The 27,678-nt window shown below is 47.0% G+C and overlaps 2 protein-coding genes across 6 annotated transcripts in view; both read left to right on the top strand.

The window, feature by feature from the left end:
- The first annotated feature begins 1,015 nt into the window (after positions 1 to 1,015).
- On the top strand, positions 1,016 to 10,638 carry HAUS1 (HAUS augmin like complex subunit 1). Of its 2 annotated transcripts, none has more exons than XM_064403394.1 (9): positions 1,016 to 1,228; positions 2,488 to 2,662; positions 3,656 to 3,782; positions 5,105 to 5,239; positions 6,207 to 6,330; positions 6,904 to 6,969; positions 8,187 to 8,258; positions 9,390 to 9,437; positions 10,386 to 10,638. In XM_064403394.1, the coding sequence occupies exons 1-9, from the start codon at positions 1,031 to 1,033 to the stop codon at positions 10,443 to 10,445; spliced, it is 1,005 nt and encodes a 334-aa protein (XP_064259464.1). In that variant the 5' UTR covers positions 1,016 to 1,030; the 3' UTR covers positions 10,446 to 10,638. The 2 variants fall into 2 exon arrangements, with proteins under 2 accessions (XP_064259464.1, XP_064259465.1); XM_064403395.1 differs by lacking the exon at positions 1,016 to 1,228 and adding an exon at positions 1,291 to 1,426.
- Positions 10,639 to 20,940: 10,302 nt separating this feature from the next.
- The window catches only part of ARK2N (arkadia (RNF111) N-terminal like PKA signaling regulator 2N), a 44,444-nt gene continuing 37,706 nt past the window's right edge, over positions 20,941 to 27,678 (top strand). The window contains exon 1 of one of the 4 annotated variants that reach the window (XM_064402718.1): positions 20,941 to 21,080. The gene's annotated coding sequence lies outside the window, so the exon portion shown is untranslated. Of the gene's footprint in view, positions 21,081 to 21,208; positions 21,276 to 27,678 lie in introns of those variants that run through there. The other 3 variants (XM_064402717.1, XM_064402716.1, XM_064402715.1) reach the window with 3 other exon arrangements.

Raw genomic sequence — 27,678 nt, 5'->3', positions numbered from 1 at the left:
TCCTCAGCTACTTTGTCATGTGTTGTACCAAACGTGATTCTTCATCAATTCTTCCCATGCTGATTATTTTGGAAATCACTTAAATTTCTGTAAAAGTGCCTGGGGGAAAAAAAAAACACAAAAAACCCCCAAAAAAAAACAAAAAAAAACCCCCACAACAACTACCAACAAAAAAAAAAAAAAGTAAAAAAAAAGAAAACAAAACCATATGGATGTTAAGAACTAACACCACCATTTCCCCCGGCCAGGGCTTCACACCCCTTTTTGTGATGACCATTTTCTGAATATCCAAATATCCGATTTAACCCTCCCCTGGCCCAGCCTGATGCCGTTCCCTCTCCTCCTGTCCCTGTTCCTGGGAGCACAGCCCGACCCCCCGGCTGTCCCCTCCTGGCAGGAGCTGTGCAGAGCCACAAGGTCCCCCCTGAGCCTCCTTTGCTCCAGGCTCAGCCCCTTCCCAGCTCCCTCAGCCTCTCCTGGGGCTCCAGCCCCTTCCCAGCCCCGTTCCCTGCCCTGGACACGCTCCAGCCCCTCAGTGTCTCTCTTGTGCTGAGGGCCCAGAGCTGTCCCAGCACTGGAGGTGCCTCAGCAGGGCCAGCACAGGGACGGGCCCTGCCCTGGTGTTAAAAACGAGAGCAATTTCCCGGTACTAGAGTGATTTCAGCATTTATTATCAGAAAAAGGAAGGCCTAAAGCAAAGGCGCCCGCGGCCCGAGCAGGAGCGTTCCCGTCGAGGATGCTGCAACGCTGGGGCTTCTCAGCAGGGATGTCCCAGATGGAGCCGCACAGATTCAGTGGGTCAGAAGCCCCTTTTTATCCTGTTTTTTGTTCCTTTGGATTGGTTTCCTTTTGGATCTTTCATTTGCATGAAGGTTTAAGGCGCTTGATTGGCCCATTACAGTTCTGTCCAGGTTGACTCATTTCGCTTGGGGGGGGATGCATTTTACTTAGGTGTAATACGGTACGCGGAGTACCGTATTTCCTCTAACTACGCTTTTAACCCCTTTTACAATAACCAAGCTAACAGTACATGCTTAACGATCTATCAACTATTTTACAACAGTTTCTGACCTATTTTTACACTGTGTCACACCCTGGCTGGGACAGCCCAGGGGCCATTGCCCACCGGGCACCCTGGGCTCATGTCCAGCTGCCGCCACCAGCACCCCCAGACATCTTTCTGCTGTACTTATTGGTGTCTTCCTCCTGCATCTCTTCTGTTGTTGGGGTTCGTTTGGCCTTTTTTAGCATCTTCCCTTAACTCGTTTCAGAGCGTTCAACTCTCCGGTTAACTGTTAAAACACTTTTTCGTCACTATTTCCCCCGCCGGCGCCGCCCCTCAGCCGCCCGCTCCCGTCAGGCTCCGGGAGGGATGGCGCTGGCGGGAACATCGGACGGCGATTCCTTCCAGGAGAAGCTCACACGGGTAACGGGGGCCGGCAGGGCTGGCTTTCTCTTTTCATCGCAGTTTTCCGCACACACACGTCGTTCGTGCTGTTTGCGCCTTGTGGTGCGGTGGTTTTCTCCATTGCTGCCTGTGTAGGTCGCTGAGGCGCGGGTACGGCGGCAGGGTGAGGGAGGAGGTGCTGGGGGGAAAAAAGACGCTTAAAGTTATACGGCTGCGTCCATTCTCCGTCAGGTTTATTAGGCAGGCTTGTGCAAGATTTTATGTTCCTTACGTGCTGTAGAGCTTCCATGTTCTTCAGCTGTTACTGGGCATAATCTAACCTTTCTAATCTAATTAGTTTGGATATTAGGGAAAATTTCTTCGGTCCAAGAGTTGTCCAGGCCTGCCACAGCTACCCAGGGCAGTGGTGGAGTCCCCATTCCTGGAAGGATTTAAAAGCCATATGGATGTGGCCTTGGGGACGTGGGTCAGTATTGTGCTGGGCAATGCTGGGGGAATGCTTGGATTTGATGATCCTGGAGGGCTTTTCCAGCCCAAATAATTCTATGACTCCACAATCACAGCCCTACCTGAGAGCACTGTGTTGATCTCTTATTTCTGACCTTGTTTCCGATGGTACAGCTGCTTTTCAGGCACATTGTGGGGACTCTCTCTCGCTCTCCTGCAGAGAGACTGTTCCCAGGGATGGCTCGGGAACTTTTATCCCACACGTTTTAAACACAGTGTTCACCATTTTTCCAAACACCCATTTAACATCTCTTGGGTCGTTACTGTGTCTGTAGCCAACAGGCCGCATGAAAAAGGTGCAATTTTATCACATGGAGGTTATTACACACAGGTGTCCAAAGATATGAGTGAGAAAAAAAAAAGGATATAATATAGTCTTTTAGACCACAGAGGGTGTTTAAAAAAGAGGGAAAGGAATTTTTCTCCCCTTTTCCCACCCACGCCTCCTGCACTGATGTAGGAGTTGCTCTTCAGGAGTGCAGAGTTTGCAGTGGTTTACATTCTTCACATCTATCAGCTATTTGCTGTCATTTCAAGTGATTGCTTGTTCTTTTGTCTCCCTTCTCTGGCAGGTTACTTCATGGCTAAAGAAATTATTTAACGATGCGCCTATTCCACAATATGAGGTGAATGAAAGGACAGTGGATATTTTGCATGAAATTGTGGAGTGCAATGAAGAGAGTGATAAGGATGCTATGTTGGTGATAGAGGACATGAAGGACAGGACAAGCAAGTATGAAGCAGAAGGTGAGTTTGAAGCTCCATTTCTCAGTTCCACCTGAGTCAGGCTGTTCTGAGCGATCTTGAAGATTGTATTTGTTGAAAACTTTGGAATATATATAAATATATGTAATTGAAATAGACTCAGCTTTTTTTTTTATTCAGTTTTTACAACAATTTACAGTGACATAAGATTGTTCAAGGAAAATTTGTTAAGCCATCTTGAGCAGGCCATAAATATGGACAAGGAGGTTAATTGCTAAAACCTCCTAGTCTGCTGGGCTGGATAGCACAACATGGAAATATTGCCTGGATAGAGAGGGAAGTGTCCCTGCAGCTATTCAAGAGCTTGAGCTGGTGCTAAGCCACTGTTAAGAAAAGCCCTGGAGGAGCCTGAAACAACTTTGAGATGATTAAGTTGTGCTGAAGCTGCCTAGAGTGACTATTTTTTAATTTGTTTGTTTTTTTTTTTTTTTTTAGTTAGTGGTTCAGGAGACCATAGTATGTTTTTAACACACGTGATAAAGGACTGTCACTTAACAGGCTTTTCTCAGGAAGGAATTTCACTTTTCTGTGCAACCACTGGCATAGTACGCATGGAGATATTTTCGTAAGAAAACGTGTTTGGTTTTTGTTCCTTCAAGTGCCTTGCCAAACAAAAAATTATGGAGACAGGCTTCCCAAGCCTGCCATGAACAAGGCTGAGCTTTGTGAGGAGGTGACCTGCATGTGCTCATTGCTGTAGCATGAGGGTGAGCTCTTGTTTGTCTGATGTCAGAGAGACTGGCCAGGGAGGGAGTGGAGCAGTGCTTTCTCCCTTTATACACTGAATTTGTTTGACAAATGGAGATGTGGCAGCAGGTTTGGCACGTTTAAGCCTTTTTTAAAAGCGTCTTTTTTCCCCCAGCAACAGGCAGGTAGCCAAGTTCCCACTGTGGGATTGGGTTCTAGCTTTGAAGAGCTCAAAAAAGAGCAGTAACATTAAAAAAATCACTTCTTTGGGTTGTATATATTTTCCAGCTGAGTACTGGCACGATATTCTTCGACAAACCCTGGGTTTTTTTGAAAACAGTCTGTTTGGAGAGGTCACCAGTGACCTGGTACGAAGTGCAATGGACCTCGAAGTGGAGAACACATCTCTTACCAGGTATTTCTTCACACTCTGCATTCGTGGTGAGGGTCTATGCTGCTTTCCTCTGTTTTTTCACTTCGGCAGCTTCAAAGTTGGCACTAGGAATCTTATTTGTCAGGGTTGTTTTTCACCCCTTTGGAGTGCGTGGGAGCTGAGCACAAAGTGCTAGCTCTAGGTTATCCCAGCACAAGAAGGCTCTGAAGCCTGAGAAGGGCCTGGGATGGAGTTAAATCCCTCCTTTTTCTCATGCTTTTGTAGTCAGTGGCTGCAAGCCACTGCAAGCCAGTTGGACTGTTGTGCCAGGTGTCCCAGGCTACAGCAGTGCTCACACTGCTTAGGCAAAGACTGGGGAACTGTGACTGGTCTTCCAGCCTCAGCTCCTTGTCCTTGTCTGTCTCATCTGGCCTCAGTTCATGCAAGGAGATGTGGAATTCACATTCTCTAAACAGAGAGACATAATTCTCTCTCACAGGTTTTTTTCCTGGAGAAGCACGGAGAGAAGAAGAGAAAACAATTCTTATCTCTATTCTCTCCTCCTGTTGTTTTTGCACGTCTGGAATGTGTTGGGAAGATTGTTTACCTGAAGTGATTTGTCAGTTGGATTCTGTGGAGGATTGTTTTGATTCCTTGGCCAGTTGGGTCAAAGCTGTGTCCTGGCTGTCTCAGAGAGTCACGAGTTTTTCTTTAGTATAGTATCTCTTTAATATATTATAGTAAGATGTAATATAATATAGTTTTATTAAAGCAATTGTTCAGCCTTCTGAATCAATGGAGTGGGGGGGCACCCTGTTTCTGTGATAAGGAGATTCCCTCTGCCATGGAGAAATGGCATCTGTTAGTCTGGTCTCCTTGGGCTGCTCTCCACAGCTTTGGCCTGTGGCACTGCAGCACTTGCAGCAAAGAAGGGGCACAGTCTGCCTTGGAATCCAATTTTTGTGTGATATTTAGGATCTTGGCTCTTACATCTCTCTTCCTGGGCTGGAGGGGGAAGAGCTTTGTGCTGCTGGGCACATCTTGTGACCATGCATTTTCAGGGTCTGGATACAGTTTCTCTCAAAGACACTGAGGCAAGCCAGGGGTGGAGCATGTGGTGGTTTTATTCACCAGAATGCCAGTTGTTCATTTGCTCAGGTTGCTGGGCTGTTTTCCCTTCCACATGGAAATCTGTGTTAGTTATGGAAAGCACATCCCCTTAGCGTCTTATTTAAATTTACTCCTGCCATAACATTAAGAGGAAACTAAGTCATTTGTTTGAAGTGTGGAGAAAAGAATAACAACAACTCTGACTTTCAGAAAAGCTGACTTCTAAGCATTCCCACTGATTCTCTCTTTACCAGCTTCTACAGTGTCTTAAATGACATGACCTTGGAACTGTATAAAACAAAATCAAAAAACGATGAACTGGAACACAAATTGAAGATCCTCATGAAAAAACTAACTTCAGCACTGATGGTGGAAAAACAGTTAGAGAAGTGAGTAATGGATGAGGAAGAGGGAAAGATTAAAGTAATACTGGTGATTTCTGTCTTAGGCAATGTTGGTTGTGGTAACTAGCAAGGATAACTGAATTTTTAGGGGTTTGACACATCTCCAATTCTAAGTATTTGGAAGTATCTATCAAAACCTGTGTGTTATGGATACTTTCAGTAGTCAAAAGAGATCTGGGAAAGCATCAAAACAATTATTTTAAAGCAAAAGCAATCTACAAGCTGTTTTCAGATACAAGTTTCCGTCTTCCTCCAGTTGCTTTTGTCTGAGGCTGAAGACAAATCTGATTTTCTTAGCACATTTAGCATGGCCTCCGTAGTCAGACTAAGGGAGGGGAAACAAAAACCATTCTCAGGTAAGAAGTTCCCTTAACCAGTGTGTAGAAGACGTAATAATCATAACAACTCTAAAAGAAATGGGTGTCAAGTCCTTTCCCTGGAGGATGTAATCTGAAGTGCTTTGCCAAGCACAGTGTGATCAACCCCAGCCTTGAGTAGGGGTTGGTCCGGATGCTCTCCACAGCTCCCTTCCAGTCTAATTATTTGTGGAGTGGGGTTTTCTTTTTTTTTGTCTTTTAAAGTGGTAATTTGGCCTGTAAAATAGGTTCCCATGCGCTTTCTGCAGGTTTGGCTCCTCTTGATATGGGGTTTAGCTCATGTAACAGGACTCTAAGTGAGTTAGGGAGTTATGGACAAGACTATTACCCTTTGCTTTTAGGCGTATGGCTTTCTTCTTTGCCTGTGTTTTCTCTGGTCTGTGGGGTTCTGGAGGTAACAGCTGTTTATGTTTCCATTGGAAAATCTCACCGGGAAATACGGGGCTTTCTCAATTTTCTTCCTTCTTGTGTTTGTTGTATTGCAGGGTTTAGCTTGAGCATAGATAAGTAACAGTATTTGTATACTGATACATGTTTGAATGTAACTGTTTTTATTTTTTGCCTTATTTTTTAAGGGATATTGAAAAAGTGGAGGCATCTCAGAAAGCAGAACAGGCCAAAGCTGAGATTCACTCCAAGAACTTGAAGTTTCTGGAAGATAAATCTAAGGATATGAAAATAAGGATCGCGGATGCTGAGGTAGGTTGAATGAATTTTCTTACATGACGCTGTAATGGGATGACACAGCAGTGTTTGGTTGAGCCCAAATTTGTAGCTACAGAGACATTCCATAAGCTTCCTAAACTCCAGTACTGGGGACTCTTGAGCTGACAGGACAACATGTGAATATAGCTCAGTTGTCCCTGCTGATCTCTCCTCAGTGCATCCTGTGATCAGTACAGCACAGTGCTGTCTCCTTGTTCCCTGAGAAACTCTGGCAGGTTACTTTTTGGCTAAAGTAAAGCCATGCCTGACACCTTGACAAACACGAGATGCAAAGTGTTGTATTGCAATTGACATTTTCCTGAGCAGCCTTTCTTCAGCCTTGCCATGTGCCCTTCTCCCACTGCTTTTCTGGAAAGACTTACTATTCTTACTACAAATTTTAGCAGCGCCTCATTTTGTACACCAGCTATAGCTATGGCTCCATATATAGCACACGTTTCTGCTGTGGACAACCTGGGTTCTTCTCTGCCTGTTTAGATATAAACAGAAGGAAATGGTGACATCTTTCTCCTTCTTGTTACATTTTGTGCTCTCTCCTGTTTGCAGAATGAGCTTGTTGCCAGGGGGTTGGACAAATCCCTGACACATGAGGCACTCATGAAATCATCTGAGGTAGGTTTTTGCATACAAGAGGGATGTTGCTGCAGTGGGACAGGCCAGGCTTGCTTGTTGGGTGCTTTCAGGAATTGTAGTTTGCTTTTTGGTTGTCTGAACAAATCTTAATGGCCAAAGGAAGCACAAATAAAAATCCTGTAGGTGGAGTCCTATAAAGTGTGATCTTTTGGGTGGGTTTGTTTCTCCTAAAGGTGTCTACTGGAGAATTTCCACAGAATAAATTCCCTGACGCTGAAAACAGATCTGCCTCCTTTATTTCTGGTCCGTGTTATAAACAGAGTGGATATTCTGTGGGCTATATCCCATTACATGGCTACTTGTGTATTGCAGTTTCTTGATAGAATGACCCATGTGCTGGGTCATTGCTGCTTTGTGTGAAGTAAATATCTTCCAAACACTTAAAAAAAAAGGGGGTAAGATCAAATGAAACCCAAATTCAGAATCACTGTGTGCTATTTTTTTTGTTGTTGTGTCTTTAAACATAGCATTTTTCAGCTTTATTGTAAGCCTCGTGGAACCTCTTAAAGAAAAAGCACATTTCTTGAGTTAGTAACTACAGGTTTTACAGCTTTGTCCTGTGCACTCAACATATTTCCATAGTTTTTGCTGTTATTGTAGTGGGGACTCAGTCTTTCTCCTTATTACTTTTGCTATCTTTTCCTTTTTGTTTTTGAGTGGAGCAGTGAAAATAGGTTTCCTGGTTTCTCTGTTGTGCTTCTCACCCGCCGGCACTGGGTGGCACTGCTCACATTGCCCAGTGTTAAACCAGGGTAGTGACCAGAACTAATTTTTGTTGGAATTTTGCATCCAAAAAGCCACAGGCAAATTTTCTAGGCTTGTCATCTTCTAGAGCACAAGCTTAAGGTACGGTTTGACTCCTTGACATTTATAGAACTGCTTTGCCAAGATATCAGTGAAACGGGCAGCACAAATAACTTTATCTTTTTTATTTAACTTTGATTATTTGGAAAGAGTTCAGCTCTGTGGAAGGTACTCAGTTTGCAGCCCCAAAAAGAAGTTACTTCTACTTTATAAGGATAAGGGAGAGTCTTTGTGCTGCTGCGTGTGCAAAACTTCTGTTTTCCACGTGTTTAGTAGAGAATGAAGTCTCTCAAAATCTGAAATGTTGTAGGTAACTGTGGATCTATCTCACTCATTTCCATCAATTCTACAAATAATTGTCTAGAATATGATCTGCCTTTCTCTCTCTGCAGGAGCTGGCTGCACTGCGTAAAAAAATGGAGCCATTGAAGATGGAACTGGCATCCTATCTTGATTTACCTCCTGTAATTATTTATTCCACTGTTATGTTGTATTTGCCATCAGGTTAACTTTAGTGGACTTCAGAATGTAAGGGATATCACAGTAATGTTGTGATGCCTTTGGTCTGTTAATGATGCAAACCAAAGACTTGATCTCTATTTATTAATCAAAGCCAAGAAATTAAGTGTCTTTGTCAGGCAAACTTTGTTCTAACAGAGTAGACAGATTTTCTGGGTAAATTAGTATTCAGGTGAATTAGCTAGAGATTGGACAAAGAAATATGGAGGAAAAGGAATCCCCTAATATAAACAACTTTTTGAGATTTACCAGTGTTTTAGCTGTAAGTGTTGTCGGGCTGTCAATATGGTGGACACAGCACATGTTGCAGATTTTGGAGCTCTGAACAGGATCTTAAGGATCCTGAAGAAATAGCCAAACATAGGTTTTGTCCCCTAAACTGGCTGCTCCATCATTTTCTTTGATTTCTCTTGAGGGTGCTGGGTACTCAGCTCTATGAAAATGCAAGTTTCTCTTCTCTATCATACAAACACTGATGTCTTTCTCCTAGAGAAAAAACAAAAAACAAAACAAACAAACAAAAAAAAACCAACCAAAAAAAAACCCCCACACCCACAAAAGCTATGGTTAGAAAGGTGGGACTGCTGCTGGGTCTCATCCATCTTCCTCCAAGAGGCTGCTTCTTCCTTCCTTGAAGTGGAACAGGACATTCAAATGGGATTAGGTTCTCCAGTTCCCTCCTCCAGCCTTGCTGTCAGTGGAGACAAGGGAGAGCCCCTGGTGCAGGCAGGAGGAGGGGAGGGAGGTTTATCCTTGCAAACCTACTGTGCTTTGGAAAATTCTTGCACAAATATTGTTGAAATCAAGTCCCTTGATTGGTGGGTTTGTAAAATTGCTTAAGATGAAGGGTTTTTTCAGACTTTAGGCCATACCAGACTTCTGAAAAATACATGATTGCCAAATCCACACCAGTATTAGACTTTTAAAGGCAATACCTTCTGCATGTGAAGTGCGTACACAAAACTTAATTAATTGTCCATTATTTCACCTGAGGCTCATAATTAGATTCTTGTAAAGATGCAGGGACTCTTGTTTCTTGATGAAATACTGATTTTTATTCCACTTTCTCCCATTAGAGCATTCTTCTGGCACAAGTGAAGGTTGAAGAAGCGAAAAGAGAACTTGTAAGAGTTTTTTTATCTTTCCAGGAGCTACATGTATAAATTAATTACAGATTTACCCACCTTAGACTGTAGTCTTAATGTTCTCATGGGGAGATTTGGTGAGGCAGAAGTTGTAGATGCTGATCAGGGGAACTGGTGGAGTGATGTCTGAGCTGCAAAGGCAGTTGGGCACAGTGATATCAGTGCAGATTAGGTAGCTATATCCCCATGAATTTTGCCTATTGGAATGTTTATTCACTCACTGTAGGTCTCAGAAGCTTCCTTGCTCCTCCTGAACTCTCAGAGAGCTCCAGGCTTATCTTAGTCAACATCAGCTTTTAAACTGCAATGGGGACCTTCCCCTGTAAAACACGGTGCCCATTTCCTCCATGCTTGTGTGATCTACAGGTGTGGCTGTTGAGCCAAACACCATAAGGCTGTTTGGGAAGTTCATATGTAGCTTTCCTGTGTGAGCTGAGCTACGTTTGAGCCCCATAAAACACGTTTTTGTTCCTTTGGGCTACTGCCTGCTTGCTCGTAAAGCATGAGTGGTAAGCCTTAAACCTGTGATCAAAAATCCCATCTAGGTAAGAGCATTTTTCACATTTTCAGATGAGACTGCCTGGGTTGGTATACCACTTGTTTTTGATTCAGGAGTACAAGCTCCCCTTACCAGCCTGAGGCTGTTCTGTGGTCAGAATGCTCACCTTTGGGGAGGACCAGGGAGCTGGGACGTCTCCAAAATCACATTGGGTCACAGAGTAAAGGCAGCTGAGCTTGTCCAGCCCTCTGGAGGTTTCCCTATGGCTGTGTGCCCTTTGCAGTGAGTCCCTCCAGCTCAACACCAGGGTTAATCCATCACTGCTGACAACCTCCCAGGGTTTGATAATTGCAGATGTGTTTGTTTGCCAGCAGTCTGTGGAAGCTGTCTCGTGGTCCCTGATTCCTCTTGGTTTTCTCTCCCGGTAGAAAGTCCTGGATGAAGAGCTCTCAAGGGAGATTGAGGCTGTGCCTTTCGAGCTGTTGTAGCCCAGCAAACCCCAGCTCACCTGAAGGGGCCTACATGGAACGTGATTTTCCTTCTGTTGCCTACTGACTTGCACTAGCAATGCACTTCAGAATTCTTACCTGTACCTTGGCAGTTTCCTGCTGTGCTCTTCTCTCTGTTGGCCTTGTGTTTGTAAACTTCACCTATTTTTCATTAAATAGCATTCAAACTTGCTGTTGTCTTTAGGAGTTGTTTTTCCTTCTCTGATACACACCTGTAAAGCAGCTCTATGGATAGTGCAGGCAGGCATAGTTTTCAAACAAAACCAGAAAAAAACCCCCACACAGTAAGACTTTTCTAGATGTGAAAACAGTGTTTTTGCAGAACCCCTGTGGGACGTGATGATTTTGAAATCAATTGCCCTTAAAATTCTACCTCAAATGTCATCTTCCCTAAGGGTTCCTTGAACCCCGTTTTTTCCATGCCACCACCAGCACCAGCCTTCCACACTTCCAGAAGTGTTTTGCACACGCCAGCTTTTAGAAACCATTTCATGCCAAAGCCAAAAATCAGAAAATCTCCTGTGTACAGGGAAAAAGCAAAATCTAGAAAGAGTGGTAGCGCATGAGGACATTGAGCATGGGCCTGTTTGTTGTGGGAAGCATCCAGGCAAATAGTGGTGGTCTCAGTGAGAATCTGCTTGCAGTTGGAGTAGCAAGAGATTATGCAAGGCCATGAGAGCTGTTTCACTGCAAAAGTTGATTTTCCACTGATCTGCAGGAAGAGAGATTCAAAATTACACTGGTGTCAATAAAACACCACAAGTGTGACCTCTCTCCTCTCCTTTCTTTTGCTGTGATGGGGAAGAACGGAGGGATGCCCAACGAGCCACTGCCCATGGGAAATCTCCAGCCTCTTTCATACTGCAGGAGTGGCTGTTTAGTTCCAGGTGTTTAAATCAAGCTGTGAGGAAAGGGTGAGTTGCCTTATTTTTGGGGCTATTTATCTTCACTCCTCTTTGGGTAGGAAATGAGGGCAAAAGCAAGTGGAAAACTCATGGGCTAAACTGGCTCAAGAGAAGTTACCTCAGGGGTAACTGATGTGAAATTTTGAGCAGGCAGCATAGTGCAGGGATGATTACAGATGCAGGGATGATTACAGGTGCAGCTACTGCTTAGAGATAAAACCCACACAAAAGCCAGGGGAATGGTGTTTGAATCTGGAAAGAACAAGAACATAATCTGATTTTCCTGTTGTGGTAGGGGAAAGAAGTTGTAGTCTTGGCAGGCATCAGAACATGGCTGGGTAGACATCAAAGAATGATCTAGCAAGAAAGCCAGTGTAAGGCACTGGAGGTCATGGCCTTGCAATTAAGGAATCTTAATCACTGGAAGCTCTTAAAAGCAAATTAGAAATTATTTGCTCGAGTGTTTAAAATGTGAGGGAGTTTTGATCACTCTTTGGAATACAAAGATGGGATAGATGAGGGCTTGAGGGTGCTGCCAGCTCTGCTTTTTAATGAGAGCCTCAAGACTTGGCTAAGATTAGGAGAAGACTTTTTATCTCACACGTGTAACCACGACTCCAGGCTTGGGAGGATTTCCTGGGCACTGTGGCACGTCCATAGCTCCCCCTCGTCGTGAAGTGCTGCCCCAGTTATGAAACCTGGGGCTGTTCTCCCCTCCCCACGCCCACGGAGCAGCTGCACCTCTCCCCGGCTGCTGCTGTTTCACAGCACGTGAAGAGCCTGAATCTAGAGAGCAGCAGGGCCAGACTGTCTGGAGAGCTGCCCAAGCACAGCCACGTGTTGCTTCCTAGCACTGGAAACCCGAGGAGGGAAATAAAAAAATCCCCAGCAGCTGCACCCGAGCCGTGTGTCACAGCTGAGCCGTCCCCGGCGCACGCCGCGTAAATCAGCAGGCAGCTGTCAGGTCTGACTGCTCAGCTCCTGGTTGGAAATCGGGAAAAGTCAAATAAACGAGATTTGTGCAGCCCTTTGGGAAGGTTTTCAGCTCTTTGGTTTTGCATGGGCAGAGTGCCTTGAGGGAACCCTTCTGGTGTTTTGGGACAGACCAGCTTTTCCCACGTGGGCATGGGGTGCTGGAGGAGGAACAGCTCGCTGAAGTCATGCTGGGACAGGAGCACACCAGGCTGGCTGGGAAAACCTCTGATTCTACCCTGGCAGCTGTTGAGTGTTTCCACAGGAGTCACAGCGGGTGGCTGCCAGCTGGACCTCGGCTGTTATGGAACAATCACCCAACTGAGAGGGACAAGAGGCTGGGGAGGCCTCCACTGCCTCACTGTCCCTGCAGGGCACATCAGCTGCTCCACTCTGAGCTCCCAGACTGAGTTTTGGAGACACCTGTGTTAGCACCTGCAAGATGAGAGCAGGTGCAGGGCCAGGCTGAGCTGCAGACATTCCATTCTCCCAACCATGTGCAAGAGATGTTTGTGTTTTATTGCTGTGTGCTCAATTCCTCCTGGAAAGCGTAAGGAATTCCACCAAAAAACAACAACAACAACAACCAAAAAAACTAACAACAACAACAACAAACCAAACCAAACCAAACAACAACCAAAAAAAAACCAAAAAACAAAAACCCAAACCAAACAAAAAAAACCCCACAATATCCAAAAAAACCCCAAAAGTAAACAAAGAAAAACACCCACCAAAAACACACACAAAAAAGGTGTCATTAAAATTATGAACTAGATGTGAAAAATGGGGATCAGTCTCAAGCAAAAAATCATACACATTTTACCACAAATTGGCATAATATTATCAGGCCACTATGTAAAATAATAACTCCTTCAGGAAAAAAAAAATAAAAAAAAATTTAAAAAACCCAACCACTTGCAGACTAGCATAGTATTGTGAATCAATTTAAAAGAAAACATTCAGATACTAAACCCAGAATAATTAAAGTAAAATGCTAGAGAAATGCAGAATCCATCAGGCAAATTTAAGGCTTCTAAGCTGACATATGTATCTTTTTACTTAAAATGCATTGAATCAAAAGGTGTAGCTGGAATCTCTTTTGGCTGTATCTTTTGGCTAGTACTATAGGAATACTCCGTCTGTTGCAAACATTTCATTGTGGTTCTTTTCCAGTCTTCCTTTGACTGAAAGTATTCAAAAATCTCCTTTCATTTATATAAATCCCTTGGTAGATGTAGGATATTAAGATAGGACCTTAAATAAAAATAACTAAAAATATTAAAAGTTTCAATATTTATTTTAAAAGTAAGTTGGTTGCATTTGGTACCACCCCCAGTAAAACATTCCAAATATCTTGATACTCAATGCTGGTTTGGGTACTTACAAGCAAAAGTTTATGTGTCAAATCGTAAGTGTGTAAAAGAGCTTTCAAATTACATTTAGAACTGAATGGGTCTTAGAGGTCTGGGAAATGTTTTGTGTTTCTAAGCTATTCTTTGAATTTTCAAAGTATAGTGTCAGCAGTGAAACAATAGTGATCCTGCTCTGTGTGACCTTGCAGGAAATCCTTCATTTTGCCTGCAAGCAGGCGGTCGCTGTTAGTAACTTCAATCAACTTTAGAAACATTTCTTATTTTGTTAAATGCTCACTTCTCTAAAGAATTTCAGCACTGGGCTGTGTTTCTGCTTCTCCAATTCACAATTATTTCTCCTGCAGAACACCACATGTGAGTAAGCAGAGGCTTTTACCAATCAGAGTGTGTTTGAAGTAAGACTTGTGATTCCTCCTGTCTTTGCCAGGTACCACATGGGAGGACACGGAGCTGCCTCCCTCTGCCTTGAAGTCCTTCAGCATTGCACTGTCCTGAACTGTGTAAACTCTAGTAAAAAAAACATCCAGGAACTCCAAAATTACAAACTAATCTATATAAATTCTTCCTCTAGCCCCTTGATAAATATGCCTCTAATGCTAATGAAGCAGCTGTGCTAGTTAATTAGATTATGTGGCTGATAAAACCTAGCAGCAAGGAAATGTTTTATTTCTTTTCCTTCCCAAGGAGACTCTGGCTGTACCTTGGGGGTGGATGAACACCGTGGTGTTCTGGATACCTTTTCCATGGTCCCTGTTTGGCCACTGCTGTGGCTGCAGGAAGACCTGGGTGACCTCAAGAGCAGCAGGAGGATGTCTTGGCTGGGTTTCAGCAGTACATTTATGATTTCAGACTCTTGTTTAAATGTGGCTTGGAAGGTGAAGCTTCCTTTGCAGAGGATGCCTGTGGATGCCTCTGAGATGAGCTCTTGAAAAGTCATTCTTCAGTCTGGAGCTGGAGGGAAACTTTTGGCCTGGGGCTGAGAAAAAGAAGGGAGCAGGGACAGAGGAGTGTCCCTGTGCCAGGAGCTGGCTGAGAGAAGCCACCCTGAGAGCCCTAATGAGGCAAAATGCTCTCACAACCAACTTCTACTTTGTTGAGAGAGTGTGGCTCAAGGTTGTGCTCCAGGATTGAGTTGATTTCCTCCCATTGTCCTTGGGGAAGCGCCGAGATTCCCTTTGCTCAACCACGTTTTTTCCTGGCAGGGGAGTTCTTATCACATCCTTGTGGGGTAACTAACACTGAAATCATTGCACTCTTGGCAGACACAGTCAAAGAATGATAGCATAGAGCCAGAGGAGCCTAAAAGATGTGCTGGGCTGCACTCCCAAAATTCCTGGAGCCAGCACCACCTCCAGCCTTTCCTCTTCCCTTCCTAATCTTTCAGTGCAATCTCCTGATGTTTCAGAATGAGTCCCTTGGTATTTCTCCTAATCTGTCATTTAAAATCTCAGGCAATAAAGCTTTCACCACTTCCCTTGGGGAGATGATTTTTCCAGCCTGTGGTTCTCCATTCAAAAGCTTTCCACACGGATTCTCAGCTTAGACATGTCCTTCTGTAATTTCACCCCATTAAAATAATTAATGTATCCCCAGCCTTCTCCCTTGATGCCACTTGCTTCATCCAGACATTTACACATGCCTGGTGTCTCCCTGCTCAGTTTACTAATTCCACGGTGCTTAAGGCAGTCGGAATTCCTTTTCCTCTCTTTTGTAAAGCCTGCCGATTCCTTCAGCCATGGAATCTTGGAGCTCCTTCCCATGTATCACTCTTCCCGCAAATCCGAGGCAGATGCTCACCGCCCTCGCCCGCGTCCTTATGCTTTCCTGTACTCCATCCAAAACTGCTCTGCCTGTTCCCGACTGCCGTGTCCTGACACCTGTGAGCTGCGTGGTGTCCTCCGGGTGTCCTTCAGGAGCCGTGCTGCCAAAGCACGTTGTTCCCTGGAAATGCAGTTTCTGGATGCTTTTCTCCCCCTGGAATACAGGTCTCCCCCCCAACCCCTGGAAATACAGGTTCTGGGTGTTGTTCCCCCAATGGAAATACAGGTTCTGGGTGTTGTTCCCCCAATGGAAATACAGGTTCTGGATGTTTCCCCCCTGGAAATGCAGGTTCTGGATGTTTTCCCCTCCCTGGAAATACAGGTTCTGGATGTATTTTTCCCTTGGAAATACAGGTTATAGATGTTATCCCCCCCCCCCCGAAAATGCAGGTTCTGGGTGTTTTCCTCCCTGGAAATAAAGATTCTGGATGTTGTTCCCCCAGTGGAAATACAGGTTCTGGATGTTATTACCTCCCTGGAAATGCAGGTTCTGGATATTCTCCCCTGCTCCCAGAAATGCAGGTTCTGGATATTTTTCCCTCCCTGGAAATGCAGGTTCCGGATGTTTCCCCCCTTGGAAATACAGGTTCTGGACATATTTTCCCCTTGGAAATACAGGTTCTGGATGTTTCCCCCCTGGAAATGCAGGTTCTGGATGTTTTTTCCCCTCCCTGGAAAGGCAGGTTCTAGATGTCTTTCCCCCTTGGAAATGCAGTTTCTGGATGTTATTCCCTCCCTGGAAATGCAGGTTCTGGATGTGTTTTCTCCTTGGAAATACAGGTTCTGGATGTTATTCCCCCACTGGAAATGCAGGTTATGGATATTTTTCCCTCCCTGGAAATGCACATTCTGGATGTCTTTTCCCCTTGGAAATGCAGGTTCTGGATGTTTTTCCCCTCCAGAAGCAGCCGGCTGGGTGGTGAAGGTTGATGGTTTGAGCTGCGCAGGAAATTGGAGCGGGCTCTGGGTTCTGCGCTCAGCCCAGCACGGGGGAGGTTTTGTCTTTGCTCAAGTACAGATTTTGTTAGTGCTTCCCTTCCTGCTGACACCACAAATGATGCATTTCTCGCCACCTTCCTTGACGAGACAATTTTTTTTTTTACACATCTGGTGAGAAGCACCTCACAAAGCACCGGTTTAAAAAATAATTGTGGATCCCTGAATGCGTGGTTCTGCTTCTAGCTGAATCTCTTCATCTCTCCTAAGATGATAAATGCTTTTGAGGTGGCATGATGTCTGTTTTTCCCGAGTTCATGCACACGATTTGGGTGGTGGAGCCGGTAGATTTCCCACACATTTTCCTGCTACCAGTCCTGGGACTGAGCTGTGCCACGAGCAGCTCTCTGCTTAACTCCTGAATTTCCCAGGTGCTCCTAGCCCCGATCAGGACTTACGGACTATGTTGAAATAATTTCCTTCCACGTTTCCGAGTCTCAGGAAACACCTGCAGCTGCACAGGACAACCCCCGGGGTGCAGAAACACCGGGAAGGTGTTTAAAGAGGGCATTACAATGTTTAAAGTGTGCATTACAGTGATCAAAGTGTGCATTACAACGTTTAAAGTGTGCATTGCAACGATTAAAATGAGCATTACAATGTTTAAAGAGGGCATTACAATGTCACTCTGTGCCGCACGCTTCCCCCCACTCAGCCCCCCGGGCTCGGGTCTCCAGGGGTGTATCCCAAACCCAAAGATCCCGGGATTCTGCGGCCTCAGGGATCGCAGGATCGCCAGGATCGGTGTGGCAGTGTGTGAGGGGTGCTGGGGGATGTGTGTGACAGGGACAGAGTCAGTGACGAGGGACAGTGATAGGGACAAGAACACCGTGACTGTTACAGAGTGACAGGGACAGTGATAGTGACAGGGACACTGAGAGTGACAGTGACACCGGGCTGGTGACACAGGGACACACGGACAGTGATTAGGGACTCAGGGACAGGCACACAGATACATGGACAGGGACACAGAGACACAGGGGCAGGGACACAGGACTGGTGACACAGGGACAATGATTAGGGACACGGGCACACAGACACAGGTGGGCAGGGACACAGGGACACAGGGACACTGACACAGGGGCAGGGACACAGGACTGGTGACACAGGGACACAGGGACAATGATTAGGGACACGGGCACACAGACACAGGTGGGCAGGGACATAGGGACACAGGGACACTGACACAGGGGCAGGGACACAGGACTGGTGACACAGGGACACAGGGACAATGATTAGGGACACGGGCACACAGACACAGGTGGGCAGGGACACAGGGACACAGGGACACTGACACAGGGGCAGGGACACAGGACTGGTGACACAGGGACACAGGGACAATGATTAGGGACATGGGCACAGGTGGACAAGGGCACAGGGACACAGGGACACTGACACAGGGGCAGGGACACAGGACTGGTGACACAGGGGCACAGGGACAATGATTAGGGACACGGGCACACAGACACAGGTGGGCAGGGACACAGGGACACAGGGACACTGACACAGGGGCAGGGACACAGGACTGGTGACACAAGGACACAGGGACAATGATTAGGGACACGGGCACAGGTGGACAAGGGCACAGGGACAAACACAGACACAGGTGGACAAGGGCACGGGGACACAGGGACACTGACACAGGGGCAGGGACACAGTGACACAGGGACACAGTGACCCAGTGACACAGGGATGGTGACAGTGGCCCAGAGACACAGGGACACAGGCAAGCAGGGGCACGGTGACACAGTGAGAGTGGCGCAGTGACAGGGACACAATGACAGAGACAGGGACACACAGGAACATAACTACAGAGACAGGGACATAGAGACACTGTAGCAAGGGGACACAGGGACACAGGGACATGGGTACATGGGGAAGGGGACACAAGGACACAGGGATGCAGAGACAGTCACACAGGGACAGGGACACAGGGACATGGGGGCATAGGGATATGGAGGCACAGGGACATAGAGACACAGGAACACTGGCACACAGGGACAGGGACAACGGGAGAGGGTCACAGAGACACAGGGACACAGGGACAGGCACACAGACATGGGGACAGGGACACAGGGACAGAGGGTCAGGGGCATGGACATGGGGGCAGGGGCACGGGGACACAGGGACAGAGGGATACAGGGACAGAGGGACATGGGGACAGGGATATGGGGACATGGATACAGGGACATAGGGACAGGGACCCAGGGACATAGAGACACAGGGATACTGGCACACAGGGACACGGGGACAAGGATGCAGGGACACAAGCACATGGGCACACAGGCACACAGGGACAGGGACACTGTGGCACACAGGCACAGGGACATAGAGACACAGGCACAGGGGGGCAGGGACACAAGGACACAGAGACACAGGGACACAGGGACACGGGGACTGGGATACAGGGACACGGGGACACAGGGACACAGGGACACAGGCACAAGGGGACACAGGGATTGGGATACAGGGACACAGAGGCACAGGGACACAGGCACACGGGGACAGGGACACGGACACAGGGACGTGGGGATACAGGCACACGGACACAAGGATACGGGGACAGGGATACAGGCACACAGGGACACAGAGACACCGGGACACAGGCACAGGGGGACACAGGCACACGTGGACAGGGACACAGGGACACAGGCACACAGGTACATGGAGACACAGGGACATAGAGACACAGGCACAGGGAGACACGGGGACGTGGGGACACAGAGACACAGGCACAGGAGGACACAGGGATTGGGATACAGGGACACAGAGACACAGGGACACAAGGACACAGGCACAGGGGGACACAGACACACAGACACACAGGCACACGGGCACACAGGGACTCAGGCACACAAGGGCCCAGGCACACGGGCACAGTGACACCGGGACACGGGGACAGGGACACGGGGATACAGGGATACAGGGACACAGGGACACAGGGATACAGGGACATAGGCACAGGGGGACACGGGGATCGGGATACAGGGACACAGAGACACGGGCACACAGGGACACAGGCACACGGGGACAGGCACATGGACACGGGCACACAGGGACACAGGGACACGGACACGGGCACACAGGGACACAGGGACACGGGGACGGGCACACAGGGACACGGGCACACAGGGACACAGTGACACGGACACGGACACGGGCACACAGGGACACGGGCACACAGGGACACAGGGATACGGTGACACGGACACGGGCACACAGGGACACGGGCACACAGGGACACGGTGACACGGTGACACGGGCACACAGGGACACGGACACACGGACACGGACACGGGCACACAGTGACACGGGCACACGGTGACACAGTGACACGGTGACACGGACACGGGCACACACGGACACGGGCACACAGTGACACAGTGACACGGACACGGGCACACGGTGACACGGGCACACAGGGACACGGACACACGGACACGGACACGGGCACACAGTGACACGGGCACACGGTGACACAGTGACACGGTGACACGGACACGGGCACACACGGACACGGGCACACGGTGACACGGGCACACGGTGACACGGGCACACGGTGACACAGTGACACGGGCACACAGGGACACGGGCACACGGTGACACGGGCACACAGGGACACAGTGACACGGACACGGGCACACAGTGACACAGTGACACGGTGACACGGACACGGGCACACGGTGACACAGTGACACAGTGACACGGACACGGGCACACACGGACACGGGCACACGGTGACACAGTGACACGGGCACACAGGGACACGGGCACACGGTGACACAGTGACACAGTGACACGGACACGGGCACACGGTGACACGGGCACACAGTGACACGGGCACACGGTGACACAGTGACACAGTGACACGGACACGGGCACACGGTGACACGGGCACACAGTGACACGGGCACACGGTGACACAGTGACACAGTGACACGGACACGGGCACACAGTGACACGGGCACACAGTGACACGGGCACACGGTGACACAGTGACACAGTGACACGGACACGGGCACACAGTGACACGGGCACACAGTGACACGGGCACACGGTGACACAGTGACACAGTGACACGGACACGGGCACACAGGGACACGGGCACACGGTGACACAGTGACACGGACACACACGGACACGGGCACACGGTGACACGGGCACACGGTGACACAGTGACACGGACACACACGGACACGGGCACACGGTGACACGGGCACACAGTGACACGGGCACACGGTGACACAGTGACACGGTGACACGGACACGGGCACACGGTGACGGCCCCCGCGCGCTCCCGCGGCCCCGCGCGCTCCCGCGGCGCCCCCGCCGTTCCCTCTCCGGCCGCGCGGGGCCGCTGTGGGGCGCGGCCGGCCCCGCGCGGGCGCTCGCGGCGCGGCGGGCGGAAGTGACGGCGCGGCGGCCCCGGTGACATTCCCGGCGCTTCCCGGCCGCTCCGGCTGCTCCCGCGGCTCCGGCTCCTCCGGCCGCCCATGCCCCGGCCGCTGCCCCCGCCGGGGAGGCCGCGAGGGGCCCAGCCTGGCACAGGTGAGCGCGGCGCCGTGCGGGGAGGGGCGGTACCGGCCCGGGGCGGGGGCTGCGCCCCTCAGGGCTGGTCCCGCCGCCGCCGCTCCTCCTGCCCCTGCCCCTCCTCCGCCCTGACCCCGCGGGGGCCAAACTCCCCACACACAGCTCCCTGGAGCAGCTCGGCGGCTTCTTTGTCTTTCCCGGGACTTTTGTAACGTGCCTATCTTTTCTTTTTTTTTTTTTTTTTTTTTTTTTTTTCCCTCTTCCTGCAACGACTTTTGGGCTGTTGGAGGGCACCCCTTGGAGAAACCGGGGGTGCAAGGGCTGCAGCTGTGCGCTTCTCCAGGGGTTCCTTCGCCTCTTTGTTTACCTTTCCGGTGGGAAAATGTGTTTTCTGTGGGAAGGACGCTCAGGCTGCTCGTGGCGAGCCCAGCCCGCGTTCCCCTTGGGCTCCTGCCGTCTAATGGGTTGCAGATGTGGCCACACAGCCATCCGAGGGGAATACAAACCTTAACTGTGCTACCGGTTCCTTTATAAAAGCGAAACAAGGTGGACTGAGCAGACTTGTAATATTTTAACTGTTTCCCCAGTTCCAGTACTGTAACTTTCTTTGCCTGGAGGTTATTGGACAGCAAAGACCACTTTCTGAATGACTTGTTTTGTTTTGTTTGTCTGGTTTTTTTAAAAAAATTTAAAATTTACTTTTAGGGTCACGTTGCGTCCACCTTTGTTTAGTAGCATCAAAGTGTATTTATGTCTCAGTTTGTTAAGCCGTGTAACAAGGCAGCTTGCCTTAAAGTTTGTAGGTCCCTTGGTGAATCTATAACTGTAATAACTTAGTTAAGCAAGGCCGTGGTTGTAACTAGTTGTGCACTTTAAACCAGCACAAAGTACCTAGCAGGACTTCAAAAGCTGAAAAAAAACTCGTGTGTCAAGATGGCAGAAGTCAGTCCTGTTTGACTTTCCTTTTCCCTGACAAGTAATTCTAGCTTTTAAAACTGAATGAGTAAGTAAATCTTTGAACCCTTGAGCATCCCTTTAAAAATGTAAAATTTATTTTCGTTCCCCTTCCCAGAGATTTTATTAGGTTTTAGATCTTCTCTGGTACTTGTCAAGCATCAGACCAAATAATAGTTTGACTTGCAGGCGAGGGCTGCACCATTTCCACTCTTCAAGCTAAAAATTTAGGTACAAACAGTTACGCCTCTCCCCTTGGAACAGGAAACAAATGCTACATTTAAAATGTTTCTCTTAAAGCATACCAAGTTGCTTAAGTCTATTAAAAACATAGTTTGACCTTGGGGTGGAAACTGAGCGTGGTGCTCTTATGAGCTCCCCTCGGTGGGGCTCTCCAGCCTGAAATTGCTGTTCCTGTGGTGCAAGTGCTGGGAGCCAGGCAGTCAGGGCACACAGGGACACACAGACACGGGGACAGAGGGACACAGCACAGCTCTCCCTGCTGCCCTGGGGGAGGGAAACCTGGCCTCTGTGGGGGAAACAGGTCTGCAGCAAACTCTCAGGGGAGCAGTGAGGTGCTTGTCATGTGTTTGCTGAACCCAGAAACCCCCCCGTGTATATATATATATATAGATATATATATACAGATGGATAGATAAAATAAACAGATATATGGTAGGAAAGCAGTGATAAGAAGTGTGGGGAACTCATCTGTCCAGCAGCAGCAGTTCTTAAGAGTCGCTTTCTGAGCATTTCTCACCTCCAGTGATCTAGAGGAGGCTGGTGCTGTCCAGGCAAGCTCCAGAGGGGGTGGTTGTGTGGCTGCTGAAAGCCAATAAAAGCAGTTTTCTGCAGTCCTGGCTTACCAGGGACCCTGGTGCTCTGTCTGGGGAACCAAGGGCAGGGACGCAGCAGGTGATGGAAGGCGGTGAGTCTGGGCAGCTGGTATTTCTGCTCCAGTACGTGAGGGTAACAGTTCTGACTCATTTTGAAACACTCGAATTTTTTAATTACACTGTGTCAACTCTTTCTGTTTGCTCTCCAGCCCAGCTGGCTGGTGTGGTGGAGAGGTGCAGGGAGAAGTCAGGGAGGAGGGAGGGCAGTGCTATCCTTGCACATCCAGACGTGTGAGGCTTGTGGCAGTGCAGCCTGGCCATCTCTGCCTGCTTGGAGGGAATCACAGAGCAGGAGTGGGTGCTGTGGAGGGAGGGGAAACGGGAAGCCACCCACAAGGCAGTTGAGAACAGTCACAGCACGCAGAAAATGTTGCCCTGCTCTAGCTGATAAAGAGGAGGTAGGAAGGATGTTTGGGTGCCTTTGACAAATGGGCACTGTGGGGGAGGTGGGATTAATGGGGCAAGTTAAGGTTGAGTGAACAAAGAGTAAATATGGATTATCATGAGGGGCTTTGAACATCAAACACTAGGGAGATAAGTTGGTGTAACTCAATCAGAGCAACAAGGAATAATTGCCTTGGCTGTCCTGACCTCCTTCTCCTTGCTGTATATTTACCTTTAAAATGCAGGATTCTTTGCCTAGATCCTGTTCACTTTCTTCCCTTTCCCTTGTATATTATCACATCAACTCCCTGCAGCACCAAGGATGTATGTGCCATCTTTGACCTGCCTGTACATCAACATCTCACTGAAACATCTGTTAATGAGATGGGGGGGTCTCTGTGTACCACACGGGGAAGGGGCTGCACACTGAGTGATCCAGCTCTCAGGTTACCCTCTGACCAAAATACCACCAATTATCTAGTGATATGAAAGCTTTGGAAAGTTTTTCAAATGAGTAAATAGTTTCAGGCAACCTACATGTACTTGTCTGTAACACTTCAAACTTGTTGTGTTCATGGTACTTTTTGACAGAATTGGGTCTGTGGTCAGTCTCAGCTTCTGTGTTTTTATCTGCAGTTGACAGAATGGCTTAGAGAACTGCAACCATTGACAGAAACAGAGCAGCAGATTTAATAACACATTTATAGATCAAAGTAAAAGATTTAAATATCATAATTGCCAGCATGTAACTTGTACTCTGGAAGAGAATTGCTAACACTTGAATATTTTTGCTGGCTTGAACATTATTGGTGGTGATGGGAGCTGAAAATGAAGCAGCACTGGGAGAGGGGACAGGCGTAGTGCTGGGAAAGAGCTCTGAGATAAAGTGTGGTACAGTGTGTGTCAATGCTCTGAGATGACCTTATGTGGAAAGGAAACAGCTTTTGGTTTTCCAGAACCAAAATAAATGTTCAGCACGTGAATGGGAGTTCAGCCTTAATCACTCTAACTCAGGAGCAGCCAAACTTATGATACTGGAATCTGTGGCAGCAGTTATTAATTGCAGGGAACTTGGACAACACAAATCACCAAGATACAGTACTTTCTGTCACATCTTTGTTCCAGGTTTTTAATGCATAATGCAATTCTGAGTCTGCAACTTGAGGTTTAGAACACAACGTCCACAAATGTGCAGTTTTGAGCAAAAACAGAACTGGATGGAAGGACTGTAAATCAAATGTGGATATGTTGTAAACATTAATCTGTGCTGTTGCCTCCATAGTCCATCTCTGTGCTGAGTGACTGATACCCATCACTTACTCGGTGTTACTGCTTAAGGATTCACATTTAATCTGTGTTTGCCATTCCCAGTTGTTAGTGCTGCCTCTCCCCGTGTGTGATCAGCCTGAACGGAGCCTGTAGCAGTTTGTGCTGGATGTGGCTCCCTGAGCTGGGGCACACACGGGTTACCATGCAGGGCTGAAATGAGGTGCAGCTCAGCAGCACGGGTGTTGCAGTGACACTGTGTCAGATGCGTTTCTGGCTGCTCCAGGAGGTCGAGTGACTTGCCCATGGTCATGAGGTACGTCAGCTTTATGTTCAGAATGATTCACCTTATTATTTAAGAAGGTGTTCAGGGGTTTTGTATCAATTTGACCATGTAGTCTGTCTCTCCAATGCTCAGAAATTATCTAAGTAGCAGAATAGTGTACAGGCTTCAGCCTTACTGTGCCTTGTGATATTTGGTCTCCAAGAAAACAGCTTGGAAGCTGTTAATACTCAGTCTGACAACTTTTGAATCATAAGTGGAACAGGTGGTCACTTTTTAAATAAATGCAAGTTTTTGAAGGCTCCTTCAGGCTAACGTTCTTGTTTCAGTGTGTGTGGATCATAGATTTGGCATTATATTGGCATTATAGTGATGATTTTGCAGTGTCCTGCAAGATGCTCTTCTGTGTGATGCTTCAAAATTTCTTGAAAATGAGCAGGAAGACCCAGACCTTGATTTTTCTTCTTGCTACCTCTTTGCTTTAGTGTCTTGTTTCATGATGCTTGATGGTTAGCATTTCACAACTTATTTTAGAAGAGGCAGATTTCAGTTCCATTCATCCAACATGGGTAGAGGCCAAGTGACTCACAGTAAGAGAGCTGAGAATAATGAAGAGCCAGACTTTATAATATCAGTTGTCTGCATGATGAAACAATTACCATGTCAGTAATTTGTTTTCCACTGGGACTATTGCATTTAGGTGGTTGCAGTGTGAGGCTGGTGTGCAAACACTTGGAAGAAAAAAAAAGAATCGGGTTGTCCTGATAATAACGTGGGGCTGATCCAGTGCCCTTCTCTTGTAGTTTGGCTTTCTCATCAGCTGGTAATTCTCCTGGCTCCTCAGCTCACTCTCCTGGTTCATGTTCTCTTGGAATGCCACATCTTGCCATTTCTAAGCAATCTGGCAATTTGGGGAAAAAATCTTGGTAAAGAATAGATCAGGAGAGTTGTCTACTAATTCTATGTGCTTGTGGCTGGAAATACAATGATTTAAAGGCTGTCTCCTAATGAAGGAAGTTGGGTGAAATGCTTGTGGGGTCCTCATCATGTTTGATGAGAAGCTTTTTGGAAATGAAGTTGCCCTTGTAGGAAAGAATGGTCTTTTGAGTAGCACCTTTTGGTAGCACTGTGCAGAATCTGTGAGGAGTTACAAACAAGCACCTATTTCTTTGAGTATTGTGTTTTGAAAGCCTTCAAGGTGAAGGTCTATTTTTCATGGTTCCACTTACTGTTGTTAGCAAGTCATCTTAAATGGAAAATACAGACTTTGGATCCACTCACTGTAATAAAGAAAATCTAGGAATCATTGAATCAAACTAAGCTAAGGAAGTTCATTGAATGTCTTGCCAGGGTTACCTTCATAAGCCCTCAATAATTAGTTATAAACCTCACCTGAACCTAAAGTGAGTTTGATAACAGACACCTGATTTCCCTTGTTTGTTTTACAAGATCAAAATGGTTTTTTTACTGTTTAACACCTGTAGTGGATATTATTGTTTGTCTATATGGAGCTCTCCAAGCTCCAGCAGCAATAAGGCTGTGTTGAATTAATGGAACGAGATTGAGTTGATAATCCAGGCTCCATGTTCTTGTGGTTTTTTTCTTCCATCTTCCCTTTTATTGGGAAAGCTGTTTATATAGTTTGTCTCCTGTTGCTAGCTATTAGTTCTGCCAGCTGAGACACTTTTTCCTAAACAGGAATAATAATGTAAGAAGTGGTTTTGGGGTAAAAGATGCATTTTAAGGATTGTTTGGTTTGTGTTTCTTTTTGGGGAGGGGGGAAAGAGGGAGTTAGGTTTTAGTTTTTAATTTTTTTTTCTTCTGTCAGTACTTGCTTGCATGGTTCTGCTGAAAACTGCCTTTTAATTTTCTTTTTCTCTTTATGTAGCTGGTAACTTGGTATCTTCTTACAAACTATTATTTAATTTCTGCAGTCAAATACATGCAAAGTCTTTTGTGTGTTGTGGGAAAGAAATGTCTACGTCCTGGTCTGTCTGTTCTCTTGAAGGAGAGCTCAAATTTCTTCTCCTCTCCCAGCTGGTAGTAAATACTGTAGAAAGATAGCAAAGCCCATGTTAGAGGCATTTTTGGTTATCACACATGTGACTGGCTTTTGACCCAGTCTGTTCTTCTTTTTTAAATACCCAAAGTAGTTTTTGTTCATTTGTAGAGCCAACCTGTGTTCGCTTCATGCTGAGACCTGTGGTGTGAATCTTTTGTTCTTTTAGGAGCACTTTGGACATGTAAAGACTGCACTGTGATTGTAGGCAGTCTGGTGGATGCTGAAATCAACTGGCACCTCTTGGTGTCAAGAACATCCCAACAGCTGTTAAATTTCATCATTTGAATGCCACATGAGTTTACTTTAGTGTACTGATACCATTTATTTTTTTATGGTATACCTCCTGTAAATCTCTATTGCAGTACTTAGATTTGATACCACTAGCTCAGGAATTAAAGAAGCATGTGAATACCATGAGTAGCTATGTGGATAAGAGAATTATTTGAGATCAGGGCTTGTTGGGCGTGCAGCTCCTTTTCAGCCCTTCTGTAAAATTTGGATGTGTCACCTGATGATCAGACTATAGAATTGGTATCTTACTGCCCTATACCTTATGGCAAAAAACATTCATTGATGTTGAATTAAAGCATTTGAAACTTTAAAATACTGAGGGTCGGTTTTGTTTGTTTACCATGGCAAAGATGTGTAAAAACATCTGACCATAAAATATTTACAAACTGTAGAGTTACTTAGTATCTCTTAACTTGTCTATGTTAAACAGCTGTCCTAAACCCACAGCAAGTCTAATTCAGTGCCTTGAGCTTTTGGAGA

Source organism: Passer domesticus, chromosome Z, assembly GCF_036417665.1.
Source record: "Passer domesticus isolate bPasDom1 chromosome Z, bPasDom1.hap1, whole genome shotgun sequence".
Taxonomy (NCBI): domain Eukaryota; kingdom Metazoa; phylum Chordata; class Aves; order Passeriformes; family Passeridae; genus Passer; species Passer domesticus.
This window is presented reverse-complemented; position numbering and strand designations above follow the sequence as displayed.

Excerpts from the sequence above, each read along its gene's own strand:
- HAUS1 (XM_064403394.1), top strand. The coding sequence starts at position 1,031 with ATGCTTAACGATCTATCAACTATTTTACAACAGTTTCTGACCTATTTT. Across the intron at positions 5,240-6,206 it reads GTGGAAAAACAGTTAGAGAA|GGATATTGAAAAAGTGGAGG; the intron begins GTGAGTAATGGA and ends TTATTTTTTAAG. Across the intron at positions 8,259-9,389 it reads CCTATCTTGATTTACCTCCT|AGCATTCTTCTGGCACAAGT; the intron begins GTAATTATTTAT and ends TTCTCCCATTAG.